Raw genomic sequence first — 21,032 nt, forward strand, 5'->3', positions numbered from 1 at the left:
GGTGGACTTGATTAAACGAACTAGAGATTAAACGAAAACCGAACTGACCTGACAAGTGACAAGTGACAACACTTCAACACTTTACCTCTTCTAACACGGGAACCAGAAAAGAGCTTAATTGACTTGGGATCGGAGGAAACCTCTGCTGATCTTGCATTACCAGAGGTCGTAGGTGATACGAAGCCAACAAAAGAAGGCGCGTCGCAAAAGCCCGGAGACCAGTCTTGAAAAATAAGTATAGTGATCGACACGAGCAGCGAATAAAAGAAAAATGTCAAAAGAAGGTACCTAATGAGTCCAAGTAGCTAGACAAGTTCAAATGAAGGACTTTGAGAATGTCACTCCTCGCTGGGCGATGCCGGATCTGCCGGCAGCCACAGCTGTTTCCACAGCCCGCACAGTGCACAGACATCACATTGCACAGCGAACCCGGTGCACGGGGTGCCGAGTCGACGGTCGACAGGTGTTAGCCACCTCAGTCGGTAGCAGCTGTGTCAACGGTGCCCTGATGAGCGGCCCGCCGCACGACTCATCTCCGGCACACCGCAATGGGGCGGAAATACACCAGCACGCACGCACAGACGAGCGCACGCGCTCCGGATATCGAGTCGGGCCGAAAAGGGGTGATGGAGTCCAGTCGGTGTCAGAGACTAGCACAGTAAACGAGGCGTTCATTCACTATTATTTCAATCTTGCACCTCAGCAGCTGTCCTATCCTTTCGTTCTACTTGGACCTTGCTTATCGTTCACAACGTAATCGGTAACTTCAGACACGTCGAGATGCCGCATTCGTAACAGGTTTGTGTCCAACTTCATCCAAGCGACACACAGGAACACGCCACCACCGTATTTGTACGGTTGCCATGAGGATGTGAGTAAGCAGAACTCAGCACAGCTATACCACCATGGGTGGCCGACCACCAACAAAACCTGACCTAAGCCGACCCCGTGCCAAGTGGGGCGCTTAAGTAGGAAGCAAGCGTCCACTTCAGGAACAAATCTCACTTCAGGAACAAAGCTGTCAGAACTCTGAAAACGTTCCTGTCTGACAATGAAGAGAACACTTGTCATTGCTAGGCGTGAACGTTTAGTGTGGTGGCGCTGGTTTCATGAGATATGTAAGGAGACCGCCAAGGCGGGTGGATGCCGTAAGGACGACGTCACAAGAACAGAAAATGTGGCACACGACCCGTGACGGCGCATGTCTCGGTCGTGATCCGGTCACTGACCCGGGAAAGTCGTGCGTGTCGGCTGTCGGCGATCGTGATACCCCACACGGGGAGGGGCAAGGCGGCAAGGTCGGGAGGGCGGGTGCCAACGAGACGGTCCACTTGGGGAGACGCTTCACAAGTCTCAGTTCGCCTCACACTGTGACTGAAACTAAGGAAATCCGGCACACGGGGCACTAAATTGTGTCCCTCAATTCACGTAAGAGTCGATGAGTCATGAGTTGCCACTCCGCCCGTTTCAGTCGGGCGAGTCAACCGTCCTTGGTCGCCGACGAAGCATGCTACCGCAAACTTCAGCACGTGGGGAAAGAGGAATCGACGTCTGAGATGCAACCAAGCCACAACTGGGGCGCATCTCACCCATTTGCACATTGTACACGCCCCACGTCGCCCCAGGCGTAACCTGCAATAAACCCTGACAAAACAGCACTTCAGTTCGCAGCTCTGATACCGATAATGTTGAGCTGACAAGGTCGCGACGCTGCACTAAATCCGAAGGGCATAGTGCGGTTTGGCATTCTTTTGCTTTCGTCTGAAACACCTTCGCGTGGATGTCTCCATCCCATCAATAACTGGTTAACATATTTCAATTTTCATTGACATGAAAAGGTGTGAAACCATTGGTGTCAACTGTCAAGACTGTCAAACCATAACACGTTACACTTCTTCCGTACTGTGCTGCCACAGTTAAGCTAAATTAATTATCTTCCAACTAACGGATTGTGACCCAGCCGTTCAATCCAGCCAATATCAGGTGTCCACAAATGCTGGGGGTGTGGCAGGAGGGGGCGGGCTCGAGCTCGATAGCAATGTTGACCACCCCCCCCCCCTCCCCCCACCAAACCAGATGCCCGCAGGTGCCACAGCGTACTCTGACCGTCATAAGCCCCACCGACTCGACAGAGAACAGACGTGAGGCTCACGGTCGTGGTGAGAGATGGGGGTTCGCAGAAAAACGGCTCAGCAGACGTGAGGATGGAGCGGGGCGGAGATGTGCAGGAAAGGCAAATAAACAAACTTTGATCGATGAGATACTTTTTGTTGTTTTCTTATTTCAATGAACAAATAATAGTGGCCGGAGACCAATGTCTGCCAAGGTAGCAGAGGTTTACTGGAATGGACAGAAAAGACGATGCATTGGCTGTCCTTGCATAACACATTACGATAATCCAGGACAAGGCAGTTTAGAAGCGCCAATGAGCGCAACGGCCCCCAGCAGAACCGTTATATATAAAGGTATTACGAACACTACACAGACGACACCAACGATCAACATCCTGTCCAACTCCATACAAGACAGGTCTCTAGCGGATCCGGACGTGCGGTCCACTCAGGAAAACCTGGACACGAACCGAAAAACACAGCCCACAATAGACCTTCCTCATTGTAATACGTCGCCGAACCGGCGAGAAGGCTCCCAAAGGTAAGAAATTCAGCAGGGTGGTGGAGCATCGTGCAATACTCACAGCCCGGCTTGCTGGCAGCGTCCCTCAGCGCTATCTGATACGGCTTCTGATAGCTTCCCGGGTGCACCTTCCCATACATCGACCGGTCCATGATGACGAGGGTCCGGTCTGCTGGAGGTCGCGATCACTTCACCAGTCACCAACACACCGGAATGATGCAGGGTCAGACACACCACACGGCGACTAAGTCAGATCACCGACTGGTCACAGCGCCGCTGACCAGGCGCAGTGAGACTCACACCCTCCACTACAAACACTGGAGCGACACACCCCCTCCGCCGCCCAACGCCCGACCGGTACTGAGTCTGTCCGGCAGTCGGCGACGGCGCGGCGCGGGATGAGCGCGAGTCGCCACCGCCAGCCGCCACGCTGGCAGACACACTGCCGCCGTACGCGGCCTCTGACGTCACAGATCCCGTCACGTTACGTCATAGGTCCGTCACGTTACGTCTGAGGTTCGGCCCAGTCGAGCTTGATCGCATTAGGTCACGAACTGATTGTCCAACAATACAAAACAAACGGCGCTTCACCCTTAATTCATGTCTCGCTGGACCAAAAATCACGTATGAGTCACCGGCGGCAGACGCGTAGTTCGGTGCACGGTTGACCGCCTTTACCAGAGACACTGACCGATCCGTCAGTGGGCAATGGAAGCAGCAGACTGTCGCCACGGTAGTGCCAGTCGCGGTAGTACGGTACCGGGAAGGAAGGACGGCGAAACAGCGCAATGGCGGTGGAAGCATGGTCGAGACAGACAAGTTTCAACCAAAGCTTCTCAGGACCACACCTCACGAGTAAGACTTCTCCCCATATGCCATCGGGTATTTTTTTTTTTTTTTTTACCAAACCTGCAGGCAGCGCACACAGTCAAAAGAGCTTATATGGCCTTGGTCAAAAGATCAGTCTGCGGCAACATTATCTCGCCTATGTGCCGAGCCACGTCGATTGAGGTCACCATTGCCGCGCTGATGACACGTGCCACCCCTCCCGTCCATTCCCCCCCCCCCCCCTGTCGACAGACGGTCTAGCAATCAGACAAACAAACACACGGCCGCCAGACCGGCGTCGTCCGGAGTCGACCGACCCACAGCTGGACAGGCGTCTGTGTTGGCTTTGAAAGAGACAATCAGGGTAGTTGAGACTGATTTCATAGCGCTGCGAGTTCGCATATTGGCTTGAATGCTTGCTGAAGGGCACAAATGTATTACAGGTGCCACCATTTACCGAGGTTATCAATAAATGGACATACGATGAAGCTTCACACTACACTTCAGACCTCAGTGTCCCACTGAGAACACCTAACACAGACGAGGTCACGACCCCTCTGTCTGAGCCCCACGGTCCCTCTGTATACCGAGTGTGTCTGGAATGTGACGAGCCATCCCTGTGGATGTCGCAGAGATCCGGTGTCGGCCGATGTCGCTCCGGTTCGGCTGACCCCAGCGGGCCGGGGCGAAACGCGACCCCGCTGACCTCCGGGCACGGCGGGCGAGCACGGCCCATCGAGCACGGTCGGGCACGCCCCAATGAGCACGGCGGGGACGGGGGAGGATTGGAAGACACAGAGAGGCTGCGATATATGGAATGACTTGGAAATCGGGTGAGATATGAAGGTGACTTATAGGCAAAATTTTGTTCAAAAATGCCAGCTCAATGTCAGCTTCATTTCGCAAGGTCAAAAAATGTCCATACACCCTGCTTGTTGACTGTTGAAGCATGGACGTTCGATATCCATAGTCCTGAATTTGATGACAGCCCAAATGCATACCAAGGTCCCTCTCAATTCCATCCCGTTTCTCTCCGACACTCCCCGTTCTGTTCTACTTCTTGACGAAGTTCCTTCAGCTCTCCTTCTCACCCCTGCGACAGTATCAGGTAACTACGCCACCATGGGGTTCAGCTTCGCTCCATAGACCACCCAGAGCCGACCTGACCTGTGGGAGAAACTCCCACATAATCCATTTTCCAGTGTCGGATTACGCCACTCAGGGGTGTGTCGGGTGCAGACAGAAGATCGTGCTAATCGTAACACAGTGCGTGGGCCACGGGCCGAACATCATCCACAAACACGAGCCACAGCCAAGGTGCAGGCCATCGTTCAGACCCTGGTCTGAGGGCTAAATAAGTGCTGCCACTCAGATGCAGATCACCTGATCCACCCCGGCGGTGCGCCATGCTAATTAAGATTTAAAGACTCCGATGAGAGGCCGCCATGGCCCCCATCGAGCTAATTTGGGGCATTTCGGTCGATCCAGAGGGTTCAGATCGAGGCGGAACGTCCTGCTGACTGCGTACGGGGGACGTTAATCGTCTGCAGGTTGATTTACGGGGTCGTTAGCGATGATAGAAGCCGTGGGCGGGTGTCAGCACGACCAGGCTGGAGTGGGCGAATCCTCCAACACGACGCAGTAGTGGCGCAGCGAGAACCATGTCTAACTACTCACGACTCATATTGAACTCATATCTCTCGTTTCATGACCTGTTCCGTATGTAACACCTCGCAAAGGTGAGGTCACTGGGGTAGTGACCTATGCCCAACAACGCCACGACTCACATTCAACCTATATCTTCGATTTCACGGCCTGTAGGTACCACACGTAACACCTTAAACCCGTGACCGTTGGCTCGTATACAGAGGTTTATTCCGTAACCCACTCTAATCTTGTGACCGTGTCAAACAATACCTCAGCACCGGCGCCTCTTTCAGCGTCGTGTTAAGTACGCCGTTCTCATACCGGGTGGGGCACACTGCTCCAGCACAGCACCGGCCTTGGCCCGTGATTGTCGGGTCCGGTGCCGCGTCTGTCTGTGGCCGAAAATAGTCTCCGCTCCATGGTGTAGTCTGTTGTGCCACACACGGCGAGGTAACAATAGGAAGCAGGAGCGGAGACGCCCCCGTCAGTAGAGACGCCCTCCGACGCATCCGGCCGACGGGGCCGGGACAAACAAGTTCGTCAGCCGTGCAGGGAGAGGCATGTGTGTTGTATCTTGAGTCGCATTGAGGCGGGCCTGTGAATCGCCTGAGTTGTATCTGTCAGCTGGGCTGAATCAAGGCTGTACTTTGCTAGATAGTTCGATTCTCGAGTCGCACTAGGTCACAGCTCTGAGTCGTGTTGAGTTGTATCTGCGCGGCGCCAGAGTGAAACCTGTGCCGACAGGAAACGCGTCCCGACCAGCCCCTCTGTGTACGGGTCTGCCGGAGCGCGACCCCCGCCGATACACAAACCCCGGCTCGTCGTCAGGCACACGGCGTCGGCGGCGCCCGGGGATCCCTCGGCGGCACCCCGGTCTGAGCTGGAGGTAGCCGGCTGAGTCACCAGATCACCTGTCGACCGGGCCTGGCACAGAGTCTGGGCCCGCTCCAGTGCCAACAGACGCACTCGGGACGGGGAGGGGAGGGGCGACGGAGGAGCGTCACAGTATCTCGGGAGCGCCAGCTTTGTACGCTAAGCGCAGCCGACAGCTAGGGATCAAGCCCAGTGGCGGAGTCACAGCATTATTTCCAGGACATCACGAAGCTAGAAATGACGTCAAGCACTTCCAATTTTACGCCCTCGTTGACGGTGAAACTGGTGTGAGTCCTCGGTGGAGTGAGGAGTCTTCCATCAGCCGCCAAAAAGTGCGTAGCACCACCAAACAAACCCACCGAAAATAGCACCGCGCACCTACATAGTGCGGCCTTGGCAGGGCCTGCCGAAGCACCTCATTCATCTCATTAGGATCCCTACGGCGGCAGTCGGTGCTGACAATCACCCCGAGCTCGGCCGCTCCGTCTGACACACTATCGAGCGTCACGAGCTGGTCTGTGGCCGAGCGGCGGCACTGGGGCAGAACACGGTCGTAGAGCGCGGGGGCGTGGGGTCCCGACGGACCGAGCAGCCGACCTGCCCTGCCAACTGGAGGCAGGCCACCAACAGGTGGATGGTGGTCGTGCCAGCTCCTGGCCACCACCCGTGGCAGTGCCTGGCCCACGAGGGCTTCAGTATCGCGTCCCAATCAACGCCGACAACATACGGGTATGGGGTCTCGACTGGGGCCTCTGTTTCTGATACAAGGAGCAATGGTTCCTTGAATCGGGGCTGATCAAATTTTAGTCTTTAGTAGTGGATGGGCTGACCACACGGGTCCTTTTTACTGGGTTATGGTCCGTGTCAGTCTGGGTGTCACGAAATATCTGCCGGGCAGGTAAACATAAGACTGAGGAGATCGCTATCCATAAGCCGTCAGTTCACAATAACAGTATCCACCAACAGTCGCATGACTTCGGAATAAGACACGGAAGAGGGAGATGAGACAGAGAAGTCAGTCAGCACAAGAGGCCGCCTCAGCACAGGAGGCAGGGACCGTCGAGTCGGCCGCGGCGCACCCACACACCATACCGGTCCCGGCACCGAGACAGGACCTCCACTCGTCTCCCTGGGGCCGACGGAGGACGACCACCGCCACCGCCCGATATGGAGCTCCGAGCGGCGATGTGGTGCCGATATGGTCGGCCTCACCGCAGCGCAGCAGTACAGAGACCGACGGGCGCGCGGTACGGAGACGGGGATCGGTCATCGCCGCCCGCCGCCAGACACAGCGCTAAACAATCCGGAAACGGGACGAGCACAGCGAGACGGGCGGTGAGATATTCATCGGCGCCTCGGTAGGGAGGCGATAGAGGCGTGCTGAATATCTGTTAGCCATGTCCAGTCGTGTACATCGATTCTCAGTTTGGTTCCGCCCGAGATAAACAAAGTCACTGGGCGGTCACTGACTGACGATGTCCGGATATCGACATCGAACCTCTGGCAGAAGCGACATACCTACTGACGGACACTGCACTGGTAACACACTCTAACACAGCAGTGACCTATAAGGCATGCGGGCGAAATATGTTCGTGGTAAGGCATGGAGCCCACTTGCAATACAGGTATGAGTGAAGGAAGGATGTGGATTGTGAAGTTACACAATGGTTCCGCAGTGGACTTTTAACAGTCAGGAGTGGAAAGTTGTGATTAACCAGACTAATAAATCGTACCCACTAACCATTCTGCCCAAAAAGGTTATCAACTCTGATTAGTCGGTTTCTCCTGAAATGAGAACCCACGAGCTATGATAAGCCGAGCCTAAAATGAACTGGGCTATTATTTTCCGGGTTTTAAATGAAAGGCTTCATATCGCCCAGTCCCAACATTGGCGTGGATAAACAGCCTGATAAAGAACCCACAGCCAGATGGTATGCAGCGCAGCCATGATCTGAACCCGTTCACTAGGACTCGGCACCGCTCGAGGCACAGAGCTGTGCCCGCTGGCTTTGGACTCAGATTCAGAATAAAGCCGAAGGGCAGCTGTGCCCGACAGGCGTGCGGGACAGTGATTACGGAGCGAGCGAAGCGAGCGGAGTCTTTCCTTAGATTAACGGAAATTTCTGAGTATGAGCGGCCGGCCGGCCGGCCGGCCGTGGGGACGCTCTTCAAAAGCTAATATCTTAGGAACGGGACATCCGATTGACAAGCGGTCTTCTTTACTGAATGTCACTTGGACGTAAAAGTTCTGTGGTGTGATGGCCACCATGCGTTCTTGCCAACCACCGCACGTGGCGCGTGGTAAAGTTGGACATTTTTTTAGAACCCCCAAAATTGCAACCTCAATAACGGCACAACGGCTGGGCCGATTGAATTGAAACTCGGTACACAGTTAGGTCTCCATCAGATAATTCATCTGCATGTGTTAAGGTTGGGGTGCTGCTGCACGTGCGCACGTGCAGGGGTCGTTTCCAGATCTCGAGAACGGCTGGACCGATGGCGCTCAAATTTGGTACACGGTTAGGGACCAGTTAGTAGGGTGCCGTGCACAAGTCAGTTGGGACCCATTTTGCACGTGCGCACGTGCAGGGTGCCGCTTCCAGATCTCGAGAACGGCTGGGCCGATTGTGCTCAAATTTGGCACATCGCTAGAGACCGGTTAGTAGGGTGCCGTGCACAAGTCAGTTGGAGGTACCCCCTCGAAATTTCGCACGTGCAAGGCCCACCCTCTCGCTCGCTCCGTTAGTTGCCCCATAAGGCGTTATACTGGTATAAAGCGGCGCGAGGCGACATTGCTCACATTAGAAAACGGTCCAGCACTTGCCCAAGGCGACAGCGACAGCCGCGGGCTTTGAGAGTAATTATGCAACAGCACTGTCGCCTGAAGGCAGGGAGGTGGAGCATAATTAATGCACCGTTTCAAACGTTTTCGGTGACACAATCCCTCCTTAACTGAGCGACAGATTCCAGAACTGCAGCCTTCGACTTAATTAGAAATGCTCGTTCGAAATATATAAACCAGGAGCCTGCATACTAGGAATAAAAAATAGCTCTTGTTCTAATAATAGTAGCACAAATCAGTAAACACATGTCCAGATGTTATCATATTTAGACTCTGTACAGCACTATTTGGCACAAAATACGATAAAATAGCACGGATTCCGGTAGTTCGGACCATTGTCCATTGCGGTACGGTGCCGACTATCTTCTTTTTTAAGCCCCATGATGGGGCATCAGTAAGCGGCACGGGCTACTGTACAATGCAGCCTGAGGACACGGTGAGGCGGCTGCACGTGTCCCGTGGTCGACCGTTGACCCCATCCATCACGCCGCTGGGCACACGCACACTGCGGTAATGAAGCGGGGATTTGTCAGCCAGCTGTCCACGGGGCAGCCCGGCTGCCCCCGCTGTCATCACCACCCCCGCCTACCCCAGCAGGCGCCCCCGCCCACTGCCGTAGACGCCCCGCCTAGCAGAGCAGACGTCCCCGCCTACCGCAGACGTCCCCGCCTTCAGCCAGCCATCCCCGAACGCGGCATAGCCAGCCGCATTAATCAGCATTAGCGCTACCGTCCCAGTAGTCGTAACGGTGCATCTTTGCTTGCTATTGTCGGGTCAGACGCATTTTCTCATTTCAAAATTCAAAACCTTGTTTCCACTTCTGGACATATCTCCGACGACCGACCCACTCCAAGAACAACCATCTTAGGCAACAGAATTTCGACTAGATAAGGGTAGTTTCCCAGTCGTGCGCGCGGCTCAGATAGAGATCCAGTCACGAATAGTCTCACAACGTCGTGCCCGGCCGGTCTCTTTTTGCCCGGGTCCTCGTGTTGAAAGGGTAGTGATAACAGCAGATCGACACGAAAACACCGACCCATGTCGTAGCTCACGCATAGTATGGTGGTGGCAGCGGCGATATGAAATGCCTTCGACGCCTATGGCACCGAGCCAAATGAATGGCCGGCTTTAACCCTAGAACGCCTAGGGGGGGGGGTTGTATCAACCCCCCCCCCTGAGGTTTTTTCGAAGTGCACGCTAAACGGCTTGTCGTAGCGGGCTGAAATTTTCAATACCCTCTGGGGCAACCTTTGCGCATCTTTTGCCGAAAAAAAAATTGATCGGGTCATGTCAGGTCACGGAGTTATGACGTCATAAGAGGTACAGCCTCCGGCCGACAGTTACCAAACGTGTGCGCCGAATCCCTAGGTTTTTTTGCCGGTGATACCCACATTGTTTGATGGATCATGATGAAACTTCTTATGCATGTTGGGGCAAGCATTGGCTATCGTGTGGTGCAAGAAAATTGACCGGGTCAGGTCAGGTCACGGAGCTATGACGTCACAAGAGGAACAGCGTCCGGTACTATTTTTGAAAAGCGCCCGAACCACTATTTTGCTAATTCTTGTCACCTCAATGGGAATATGCAGCAATATTAGCTTCTATAGGGAGCAAATGGACCTCCCAAATCCAAAAATACAATCAGATTTCAAAAATTTGAATTTTGATTTTTCGAATTTCTGCCGCCGACTGTGACCTTGCCGATTTCCGGCGCTCCCAACGCGCCATTTTTAGAGCTAGGGAAACGAAATACATACCAAACGATAGAGAATTGATCAAGGAACACGATAGTGAAGGTTTCAAGTCGATATCTCCCACCGTTTTGCCGCAATCGCCGCGGAAAGTTGAAAAAGTTTGATTTTTCGGAAAATTTGACCTTTGACCGGTCATAAGTAGGTCAAATGTTGACCTAGGACCAAAAAATATACCACCAATCGCGAGATCTCGTTGAGAGCAATCCGTTGGTTTTTTCCGCTAAGCTCTACGACCTTCCGTTTCGAAACGCCAGGGGGGGTCGTAACAACCCCCCCCCCCCCTGGTCGTTCGTGTTATGAGAAATGGCCTGGTCGTGCGAGGGTTAAAAACGGCATTTCTCCCTTGTGAGTGCTGGCAAGAACAGGCGCTTTGATGCTCGCGCTCCTCGAATGGCGCTCATTAAGGTAAACTGCGTTGACGATGCCATGGCATCGGATCAATGGGAAAAGGTCCCGGCCTATCCGGACTGGGCTTAGGTCACAGGGTCGGCTGAGGTCACCCATCAAACGCATCAGTCGGTCACTACAATTTCCTAAACTCAGCTCAACAAACCCAGCTAAACTCGGCTAGGGTCAACACACTCAGCTCAATCCAACGTATCTTCAAGCTTATCTTAGGCCAGGCTAAGTTGCTCAGTTCTGCACAGACCGCATCAGCGTCGGCGCTGGGTTCGCTGCAGCCGGCAGCGGACTCGTCCTATGAAGTCGGATGCACCGCAGCCGAACCCAAACACCCTTCGATCACAGCCGGCCACACCCCTCTACCCCCTCTCACTCCCCACTCTGTCTGACTGCCCACCGGAAATGGAACACATCCGGTCAGCAGTGTGAGCGGTCTCGGAGAGCAGGATCAGCAGCTGCCGGTCCGTTTGAAGTCCGACATACAAAACTGGCAGTTGCAAACGACTGACAGTCGATCACAGACGAGGCAAGACCACCTAGAAGACACCAGCATAATTTCTTACGACACCGAAACATTACTGGACGCAGCAGTGTACCAAGAACAAAGCAGTGTGTTTTCTTCTGACACCATCTGCTTCATGTCGGTGATTTTCAGGAGTGTCAGACGCTCTTGCCTCACCAATGATTGGCCGTAGAACGAGTCGGACCTTGGAGAGGGTCAGGGTCACTGTCCATTTCGTTCTCAATTGAGCGGCCTCATCTGGCGTTTTATTTCCTCACGGGGCCGGTGAGAGGGCTGCGGTAATTGTCCATCCCGTCTGAGACTGTGTGTAATTAGCCGGGCGTCCGGCGTCGGTCAGCTCTCAGAGTGGTGCCAGGTGAAGACTGTCAGTGTGAGGGCCGGAGACTCAGCTAAACTCATCAGACAGACGGGAGATACATCACACTGACCGACACGTCTCCAGTTCAACATTGATCGCCTCCGTGTGGAAATGTGCGATAGAGAGAGATATAGAAACTCGACTGAACGAGGTTAATAGACTCACAGCTTGCCTACTAGCACAGACATACGGCTCGTGCAGAGGGGAATGGAGGCGAGCTATGACGTTCAGCCGGAGGGGAGATATGACGTTCTGCTGGACCCGCTAGTTTTTTTCCTTTGCCTACCTCTGCTCATTACTGCCTCCCGTTTCTGTACTCTTCTTTGCATGCGAGCTATCGCCGTCCAGCGCAGCACATGCTGTTCTCAACGCGCGCACGCACCGCCCCCGTCCCGCCAGCGCTGTGCCCGTCGAGCCAGGTAACCCGATCGGCGCTCACCGCGGCCGTGCTCCCATTCCACCCGGTCCCGACCGACCACCACTGCACCACAGAGGGCGGGGTCGGGGTGAGCAGATTCCACACCATCTCACTGAAGACAGCGAGACAAATAGCGGCGCGCATTCTGCGCCCGCCTGACGCGCAGCGGAGCGGTAGGTACGGACGGCGGATGGGCGGGGCACATCTGCCCTCAGAGGATCGGTCAGCCTGTCGGCACCTGCAGCAGAGCGCCACCACAATGCGTTCCTCGCGCAGACACAATACATCAGATGGACCATGAAGCAAACATAATACCAATATCTGGTATGTTTGTGAGAACCTACACGGAATAAATGTAACCCAGACGTAATAAAGCAAAAATATGCATGCAGTGTTCACTGCTAAATCTTTCAGGAGCAATCTTATTTCATGTTTAACTGAGGCATCTTTAGATTTCCATCAATCCTTCAGCCTTCAATCTAGACGACCCCAGATACTAGCACCTACTGAGCACCTACTGGCAGACCTCTAGAAGGGAGAGGAGAGAGGCCAGACCTCCGGAACGGGACGATGTTCCACAAAGAAGACGGACGGTCTGTCGGCGCCACTGCCAACCACGCCGGAAGAAACTCCCGTCTGCGGCCCGCAGCCTTGCCAATGTCTGCCAGATTCCAACTGCCTTCCCGACGTGGTAGTATGGATTTGGGGGTCACAACTGTTGAAAGTAAGCAGACACACCGCAATCTACAACTCATCATGCTATGGATAGCCTAACTCGATCAGCAAATCAACTCACTTTTTGTAGTTTTGCGTCGAAATTACGAAAAGAAATCAAGAAACCACTAAAATATAGGTACTCATATTTCAGGATTTGGTAAGGCCTTTGAGATCATCATTTCTCCGAAAGCCATGACCCCCCCCCCCCCCCCACGCACACACAGAAACACACTCACGCCAACTAACGGCCCTCCTCCCAAATTAACCCCTGGCAACACATTCGCAATGACCCAGCGGGACACACGCAAACACACGTCTGCAGCTCGGTGAGCCGACTGGCGGCCCGCCAGCACTGGAGGATGCCCCCGCGGCGGTTTTTGTCACATGGCCGGAAGCGGGCAGTGACATATTTTCACGTTGAAATGTGTTCCCTGCAGATGCTGACGTTTAGTGGAGTTGTGAGGACGTTTGGTGATATGTAGATAGGCGGTGGAGGGCTTGGGAAATAGGTGGCTTTGTTAGCGGAAACGGGGTGCGTAAGATTAAAGAAGTGAAATAAATTGGATGGCAGGCAAATGCGGTGGACTGACATAGAAAGCAGTAATTTCATTAGTTAACGACAGTTTCACAGACCTAAATCGTTAGCCTGACGCGCCAAAGGCATGATATCGGTTTACACCTGATGGATTGGCACTCAAGTCGATATTCAGATCAACCCATTCCGTTCAGATGAGACCTGATGTAACTGCAAACTGCCGACCATTCCAACGTCCAAACATTTATCGGCAGAACACCACTAATTGATAGCGAAGGCACCGTAAACAGAGCCCGGGAAGCCGCCACGAACGGCAACAATCAGCTGGTTCTGCAGAACTGATCGATCACCGAGAGAACAGACATTTCTCTGGACAAGATGAGCACATAGAGACGCCTGCAGCGTGCGCCAGACCATTTCTGTCCACACCTGAGGCGCTCAATCCGTCAGCCCATACTTCTGTGAGCCTCAGGGCCCTCCAACCTATAATTCGGCCCGCTTCTGAGCGGCACTTCTGAGCCGTTCATGCCGCATATATGCCTCCCTCCGGGCAGGCTGCACAGGTATGTGGCTTTGTGGTATTCGAGGCTTCACTTATCAACCCATAGATCGCCGTCAACTAGAGTTGGCGCTCAGGCGCTCAGTCAAAATGAGCCGTTGCGAATGGCGGTGCGCACCGCACCAATCTGGCTGAGCCACCGGGAGTGCACCGCTCGCCAGGGCAGGCAGTCTCTGTCTAGGGCCTACAGACGAGAACTAGTTCGGATTTGCCCCGACAGGCGATGGTTCTTTGGCGAGCGATCAGGCCAAACGAAAAGATGTCAATATCAGCAATACTTTGACGCCAATGACAAAACCGATTCTAAGACAGCTGATTGGCCATGCTTTTCCCACACGCTTTACTCTTTAAAGGTAGTGTGCCAGCTTTCCTGGACCATATGGAGTTAATGACCCGGATAAGGAGAACCGGATTTTTAGAACTTATCCATACCTTCAAAACTTATGGAAACGTCTTAAATTCTTCAAATTTTGAGTACCCCAGTGCGAAATTCGCCCCGACGGGTTGTCGGTCGTACCCCAACCACATTTCACACCACTATGAACAATAAATGCACACACTAAAATCGCTATTACCGATAGGCTCATCCAATCAAGTTTCGATAAACCCGTTCATCATCATCTCCTGCGGTTTCGAACACGCCTGTTAGGTGGCTTCTGATGCTCGTCGAGGTCGGAATTTCCAAATACGCGTGGTGCGTCGGGCCGCGCGCTCTGACTTCGGCCAAGAAAAATGCGTCAGCTGATCATTGTCATTTCTGCCACTTGCGTGTGGTGTAATGGGGTCATAACTTAAGAGACGGCTGTTTCATATCAATTCTTTTACATAAAATCATATTTCAAACCACAAATTAATGTTCGACAGCCAAATTTAAGAAACAATACCAATACAGGCTTACAGTTTAAGGCTCGACATTGTGTTGTCTACGATTAGACAGCTGATAACTCATTCCCGTACGTCGTATGGTCGTAACACTATAATGACCTTTGCTTATTGTCACAAGTGCGCCGCATTCGCGATTGTTGCCCGACGCCTGTTTGCAGGTGAGCCCACTACAGTTGTTATACATATCTAAAAACCGATAAACTTTTAGGCGAAAAAGGCACTATTCCAGGCCCATTTTTGATTTTTTTTGCGATATTAGGTAAAAACAGAAGCTTCTTATCCTAGGAAAAATAAAACGGGAAATCTTTCAAAGGTGGCACACTACCTTTAAACGAACAAAAGCTGCAAATGAAGACTTGGCATGAGAACAAAGCCCAGCTGTTTCACTTTACTTCTGTGACTTTTGAATCATCACCACTATGTGCCGACTGTCTTTCTGCCGCCCACACCAGCCAGACAGGGCACCACCTGAGCACCAGATGGTGCCCGCTTCGCCGACTCACTGTCAGCCTCTCGCGCACACACAAACTCCCCATCAGCCCCCCCCCCCCTGACCCCACGTTGACAATGGCGCACAAAGTTGGCAGCCACTCAGGACAAACAGGGCTGAGCCGAGGCAGTCAGGCGGGGCAGGGCGGTCAGTGGTCTAGCCGTGCCATGGAGCTGGTCGCTCGGCTCTGCCTTGCGGCCGCAGCCACCCAACCCAGCACCAGTATGCGTCGTCACGGTTCGGACCGGGGAGAATGTATTGAGATCGGCGAGGTCGGCGTGCGGCGCAGGTGGAGCACCACCCGCCGCCTGGATTTGGTGTCATGATTCAGACTCCGATACTGATGGTTGTGGTGTGGAAAGAGTCTGAGAGGAATGGATCGAGCCACCTGTCATAGCCCAGACACTCCGCTTAGATTGGAATACTCGGGCACGAATATCAACAAGTAAAAGCTGTCAACTGTAATACCAGTAAAACGTCATTTGGGCCGATTAACGAGCGAGCGAGAGTATGCCTGACCAAACAGAGCTGATATTCATGGAACCAGGTTTATACAGAATACACAGAACTAATTTGCTGAATATAGCTCAATCTATGTTCCAAGCACTCACTAAAGTAACCGGCGAACTAGCTCCAACTGGCGACATCTATGAACATATGCCCCTATTCGAGGGTTCCACTCCAACCGCGCGGTGGCAGCACCTCACACCCGGCTATCTCAGCCACACGAGGCGTGTGTCTTTTATCGGGGGCCGCTACGCTCCTCCTACATCCTCTCAGAGAACTGCGGTGATCCTGTGTACACAATGAGGCGGGCGGCACCGCTCGTACTGATAGCAGCTGTGATAGCGCGACCAAAGCCGCGTCTGCGGTGCCAGCGCACAGGGAGCGGTGCCTATCAGCTCCCCCCCCCCCCTCCCCTGCGACCGGCGAGCAGGGGCGTTGGTCAGCGCGTGCAAAGCGAATTGACAAGATCATCGAGCATGCTAGTCAGAATATGAATAAGCCACAAATGTACTCACCAAGGTCCTCCATGGCAGCGGTAAGGACTCTTCTGTCCTATCAGTAGTGTTTAGCTGACCTCCCAGTTAGTCCAACATATGGCAGCCACTCTAAAAAGGAAAAGCAAAGCAAAATTAAAAAAGCAGGCAGGATGCAAGCATAAGCCCATTCAGCAAGCACCAATTGCCATTGAAAGGCAAGTTAGATAAAACATCAATAGTGAAATCACAAGCATCATTTAAGATTAAATTCAGGCAATGGAACACAAGGTAGTATTTCATTGCAGGATATAAAATAGCAAAAGGGGTGATCATTTTGATGTATGCTAATTAGTTCAAAACAGCATGGGTTACTGTTGGTGCTAGTTGATGTCAAAGCTTTATGAATGAAGACAGTGGGCTTACATTTACACTTTTGGCACCATTTTAGATTCACAAGCCTGTGCTCAACTCTGGTACTCCTGTCCTGTATTTGACACTCTCAATTTCAGTTAGTACCTAGCACCACATGATAAGCTTAAATGGTGGATGTCAAAGAGAAGAGAATAAAGGCACTGTCCATGATTACCTACTGCCAAAGCTCAATATCTTCAGATTTAGGTTAAAGGGCAGTTTTACCAACAGAAAATTGGCTGTCTGCAATTTTTGGCTTAAAAAACACAAATTCTGCTGGCTGTACACACACACACACACACAAAATGTTTGCCAATGTAAAAAAAAAATCAGCCAGGCTGACAGAGTTTCACATCATTATTATTCTGCATGGTTGGTGAACCCTGTGAGTTGAACGAGACTTTAAACACAGTGATTTTCTCCTTTTCATTTAGTAATTTCATTTTGCATCCTTTAAAAACTAAAGAAATTCACAAAGACATGGGAATGAAAGAATATATCCTTCTAAGGTAGAAAAGTGAGAAAACACATCCATACAGAGCATAGTACATACTTTTAACACAAGTCATGTTTATGTTAGGTTTTATTTTTTCAACTTGCAATGTAGCTGATTTTTAAAATTCAATGTTCATAAATGAAGAATTTGCTAGGTTAATATATAAGTTGTGACAATGGGTATATCGTATGAATTATGATGTGGTTTTGATTTGATTTCAGAGTTTGAGCCCAGGTGCAAAATAGCGAGTTCACCAAAAACACAGAGACAGTAATTTTCTGTTTTTGAAAATGGCCCCAGAATAAAAACCATCAGCATCAGAATGTTAGATGAGGATTGAGGTGAGCTATGTAGCCTTGGCCACTAGCCAGAACCTTTCTGAAATTCTCCTTCCTGAACACAGCATTTCAAAGCATAAGTAAGGTATTCAACCTATCATTTATATATCAGTTGGGCAAGCTAGACTTTTGGAATCAAAATATGGAGGCATCAATAATTTGATTCTGGTGGGAGGAGCCATGACCAAATATGGGCATGGAATCAATTTTTTGATTCATTTGGGTACACTTTTGACTTCAAATGAATCGTTACGGTTGAAAAAAGGCCCATGACGGTGAGATTTTTCTTTTAAAAGGTAGAAAAATGTGGTAGGTTTGCAAAAAGTGTTACCTCAAAGCTAAGAAATTGTCCCTTTGGCCTTGTGAATGGGAAAAAGACAGAGCCACTGTCCATCACGTAAAAGCTGTTTTGAGGAAATCACACTGTATGCTATTTTTGTGTCATGAATCACATACAAACCAATCAGTATTTGTGTAAAATGGCAAAATGAAATTTTTAAACCCCTAATTATCATTGTTGTAGTGCTTTTATATCATTTATATGGTTTTTACGTGTTGCTTCAGTTTTTGTATTCTTGACATTAAAAAATTGTGAATTGTTATCAAATGTAGTGAAGGTAAAATACAACAATGCTATAGGTATCAGTTGTGGTGCTGAGGATACCACTAAATGAGAATAATAGCAAGATAAATGCTGTATTCTTGCAAGTCATTGTTGCCTATCTGTTAACATTACCTGTGAATCAAAATAATGATTAGAGAATAATGATTAGATGGGGAATCAATATTATGATTATCTGTTTAAAGTGAATCAATTCCTTGATTGCCTTTCACTACCTATAGAATTCAAATTGTTATGATAGGAGCAATATTATTTTGCTTAGGAGATAGTTCAAGCATTTCTGTTCAAGATCAGGCATGCTCCTTCTTGAAACACTCTCTTATTTTTATGTGATTGGTAAGTTAGAAATAGTCTGCATTTATGCCCAAAAGGAATCAATCTTTTGATGCCTCCATATTTTGATTCCAAAGGTCTCAGGGGCGTCGACACCGGTCCGACTTTTCTGACTAGTCGGACCACTTTTTCGACTAGGCGGTGCCCTGCTGTGGCTCGCGGGGGCCCTGCTGCGACCGCGGGAGCCCCTGCTGTGGCCGCGGGGGCCCCTGTTGGGGCTCTCGGGGCCCCAGCTGCGGCCACGGGGGCCCCTGCTGCGGCTCGTGGGGGCCCCCGTTGGGGCTCTCGGGGGCCCTGCTGCGGCCAAGTCGGACCAGTTTTCCTTACGCGTCGACTCCCCTGAAAGGTCTAGTTTGCCCAACTGATATGTACCTTAAAAACATCAAGTAACAGCACGTCCTTAACACAAAAATCCCCAATTTCGCAACCAATTCACACAAAAATCACCTGCAAAGCGGTAACACCATAGGTCAGTAGGCGGAACTATGGTCATGAGTACCCAAATATAGGAACGTTCCCATTTTTGGGAACGGAGTTCCCAAATATGGGAACGGGCGTTCCCATTTATGAGAACGGAAGGCAATTTTTCGGCCGTTCTCCCACTAAAACTCAAAAGTGCATCACGTCTCAAAAAAGTGCACGCTGATTTAAGTATCTACTAAATCTCCATAAAGTTATCTTTAATCTGACCGTGGAACAAGGAAATTGACCGTGGAATGATATTTTTAATGATTTTTTGAAAATGACAGAATGGTGGAAATATGGGTTATACGACATTTAACATGCAATTTTAAGGAAAATGAAGCATTTTTTAGTTTGAGGTAAAGTATAATAATTTTCGCCTGGTTATGAACTTTCATACTATCGACACCAGATGCTGACAAATGCAAGCGAAGACGCGGACGGTCCCGAGGTAATATTGTTGACTTTTGTGTCGGGGCGGACGACCGCGTGGAACGTGAGTGAATTTACCGAGCTACTGTTGTAAACTCAGTTTAAGCGGTTGAAAATTATCCAGCTGTATTTTATCATCCCGGAAAGACATATTTTATTTGGATGCTAGCTGTTTAGAGTTGTTTTATAAGGAGCGCCATGAGCGTGGTTTTTGTCTTCCGTGTTTCTAAGCGTGATCGTTTTTGGTGAATTTCTCTTATATAGCTCGCTCTGGTTGGCTTATTTATAATTTTTATGCTGATTTCGATAATTCCTCGTGCCCATCCTACCAGGCCTTTTGCCACTTACACTCATCAAGAAAGGAAAAAACTAGATTTTCATTGGGACTAGGTGTTTTGAGGGTGTAACATATTCAGCGTTCCCATTTTTGGATACTTCCTTGTACTCGTCAACTATCGGTGATAAACAGACAGGTGCTTGACATGTCTCCACCCTCAGCGCGGACGGTGGATATAGGTATGGAAGACCTTGTTGAACATCGCTGAGCGTTGTGAATTACGTAATCCTGCAGAGGGGGGCGTGCCCGCTGCGAGATCGACGGGAATAAAAGCGCAGAAGACCGGGCGAAACATGCGACGGTCTTGCCGGAAAGGTCATCTGATGATTGTTGCGTTAACAATAATTTGCGGCGTTGGACGTGATGCTTGTTAATGAAAAGAGCCCCTGAAAGGCGTCGGTGAAATCGTTCCCAATTTTGGGTACGCCGTTCCCATAATAAGGAACGCTTGCAGCGCCAGTGTACGAGAGCGTTCCCAAATTTGGGCTCGCGGCCCGGATGATGGACTGCTTTAGAAATAGGGGAACGATTTGAAACTACGATGGGCCTTACAATATCAAACTCTTTCCCAACAATATTGAGACAAATATCAGGCGGTTCACGATCGTTTTATATTTTTTGGACGTCATTTAACGGTTCTTTTTCTTGTTTTAAATAATGCCTACATGGCGTTCCCATATTTGGGTTTATCGTTCCCAAACATGGGAACGAAAATGCGTTCCCGAAAATGGGTACGCTTGACCATAGTTCCGCCTACTGAGGTAACACCAAGGCTAGGTAACACACACAAACTGACACAATACAACTTATACAAGCAAATACAAGTAAACATATCAAGGTCGACGGAACATCCACATTTCATGTTTGATCTATTTCACAACCTCTTCTTGAGCCTGTTGCGTCATTTTACCAACATTCATATTTTTCACACAAAATAAAACTCAAAAACGTATAATAAAAATCTAAACATAAAGTATAATAAATGTTAAAATATTTAAACCTTTACATTGACATTAAATTACAAAAAAAGGTGTCTTATTTTAGTAATGACGTCTCAAGCTCTAAGATAGGGCTTCAAAATGCTCTCCTTCAAAACTTACTAGTTGGTTTGAAGCGCACTTGAGACGATTCAAGCGCAGAAAGTTTGAAAATT

The 21,032-nt window shown here is 50.6% G+C and overlaps 1 protein-coding gene across 8 annotated transcripts in view; it reads right to left on the bottom strand.

The window, feature by feature from the left end:
• LOC122375949 (paxillin-like) overlaps positions 1-21,032 on the bottom strand; it is a 96,523-nt gene that overhangs the window by 74,903 nt on the left and 588 nt on the right. For 2 of the 8 annotated variants that reach the window (XM_043355602.1, XM_043355610.1), the window contains exons 1-2: positions 19,021-19,095; positions 16,488-16,577 (exon numbers count right to left, since the gene is read on the bottom strand). In XM_043355602.1, coding sequence (XP_043211537.1) covers positions 16,488-16,500 — 13 coding nt within the window. In that variant the 5' untranslated portion in view covers positions 16,501-16,577; positions 19,021-19,095. Of the gene's footprint in view, positions 1-2,695; positions 3,284-16,487; positions 16,578-19,020; positions 19,096-20,621; positions 20,678-21,032 lie in introns of those variants that run through there. The other 6 variants (XM_043355591.1, XM_043355597.1, XM_043355571.1 and 3 more) reach the window with 5 other exon arrangements.

This window comes from Amphibalanus amphitrite, unplaced genomic scaffold (genome assembly GCF_019059575.1).
Source record: "Amphibalanus amphitrite isolate SeventyFive unplaced genomic scaffold, NRLGWU_Aamphi_draft 000042F_arrow, whole genome shotgun sequence".
Lineage (NCBI taxonomy): Eukaryota > Metazoa > Arthropoda > Thecostraca > Balanomorpha > Balanidae > Amphibalanus > Amphibalanus amphitrite.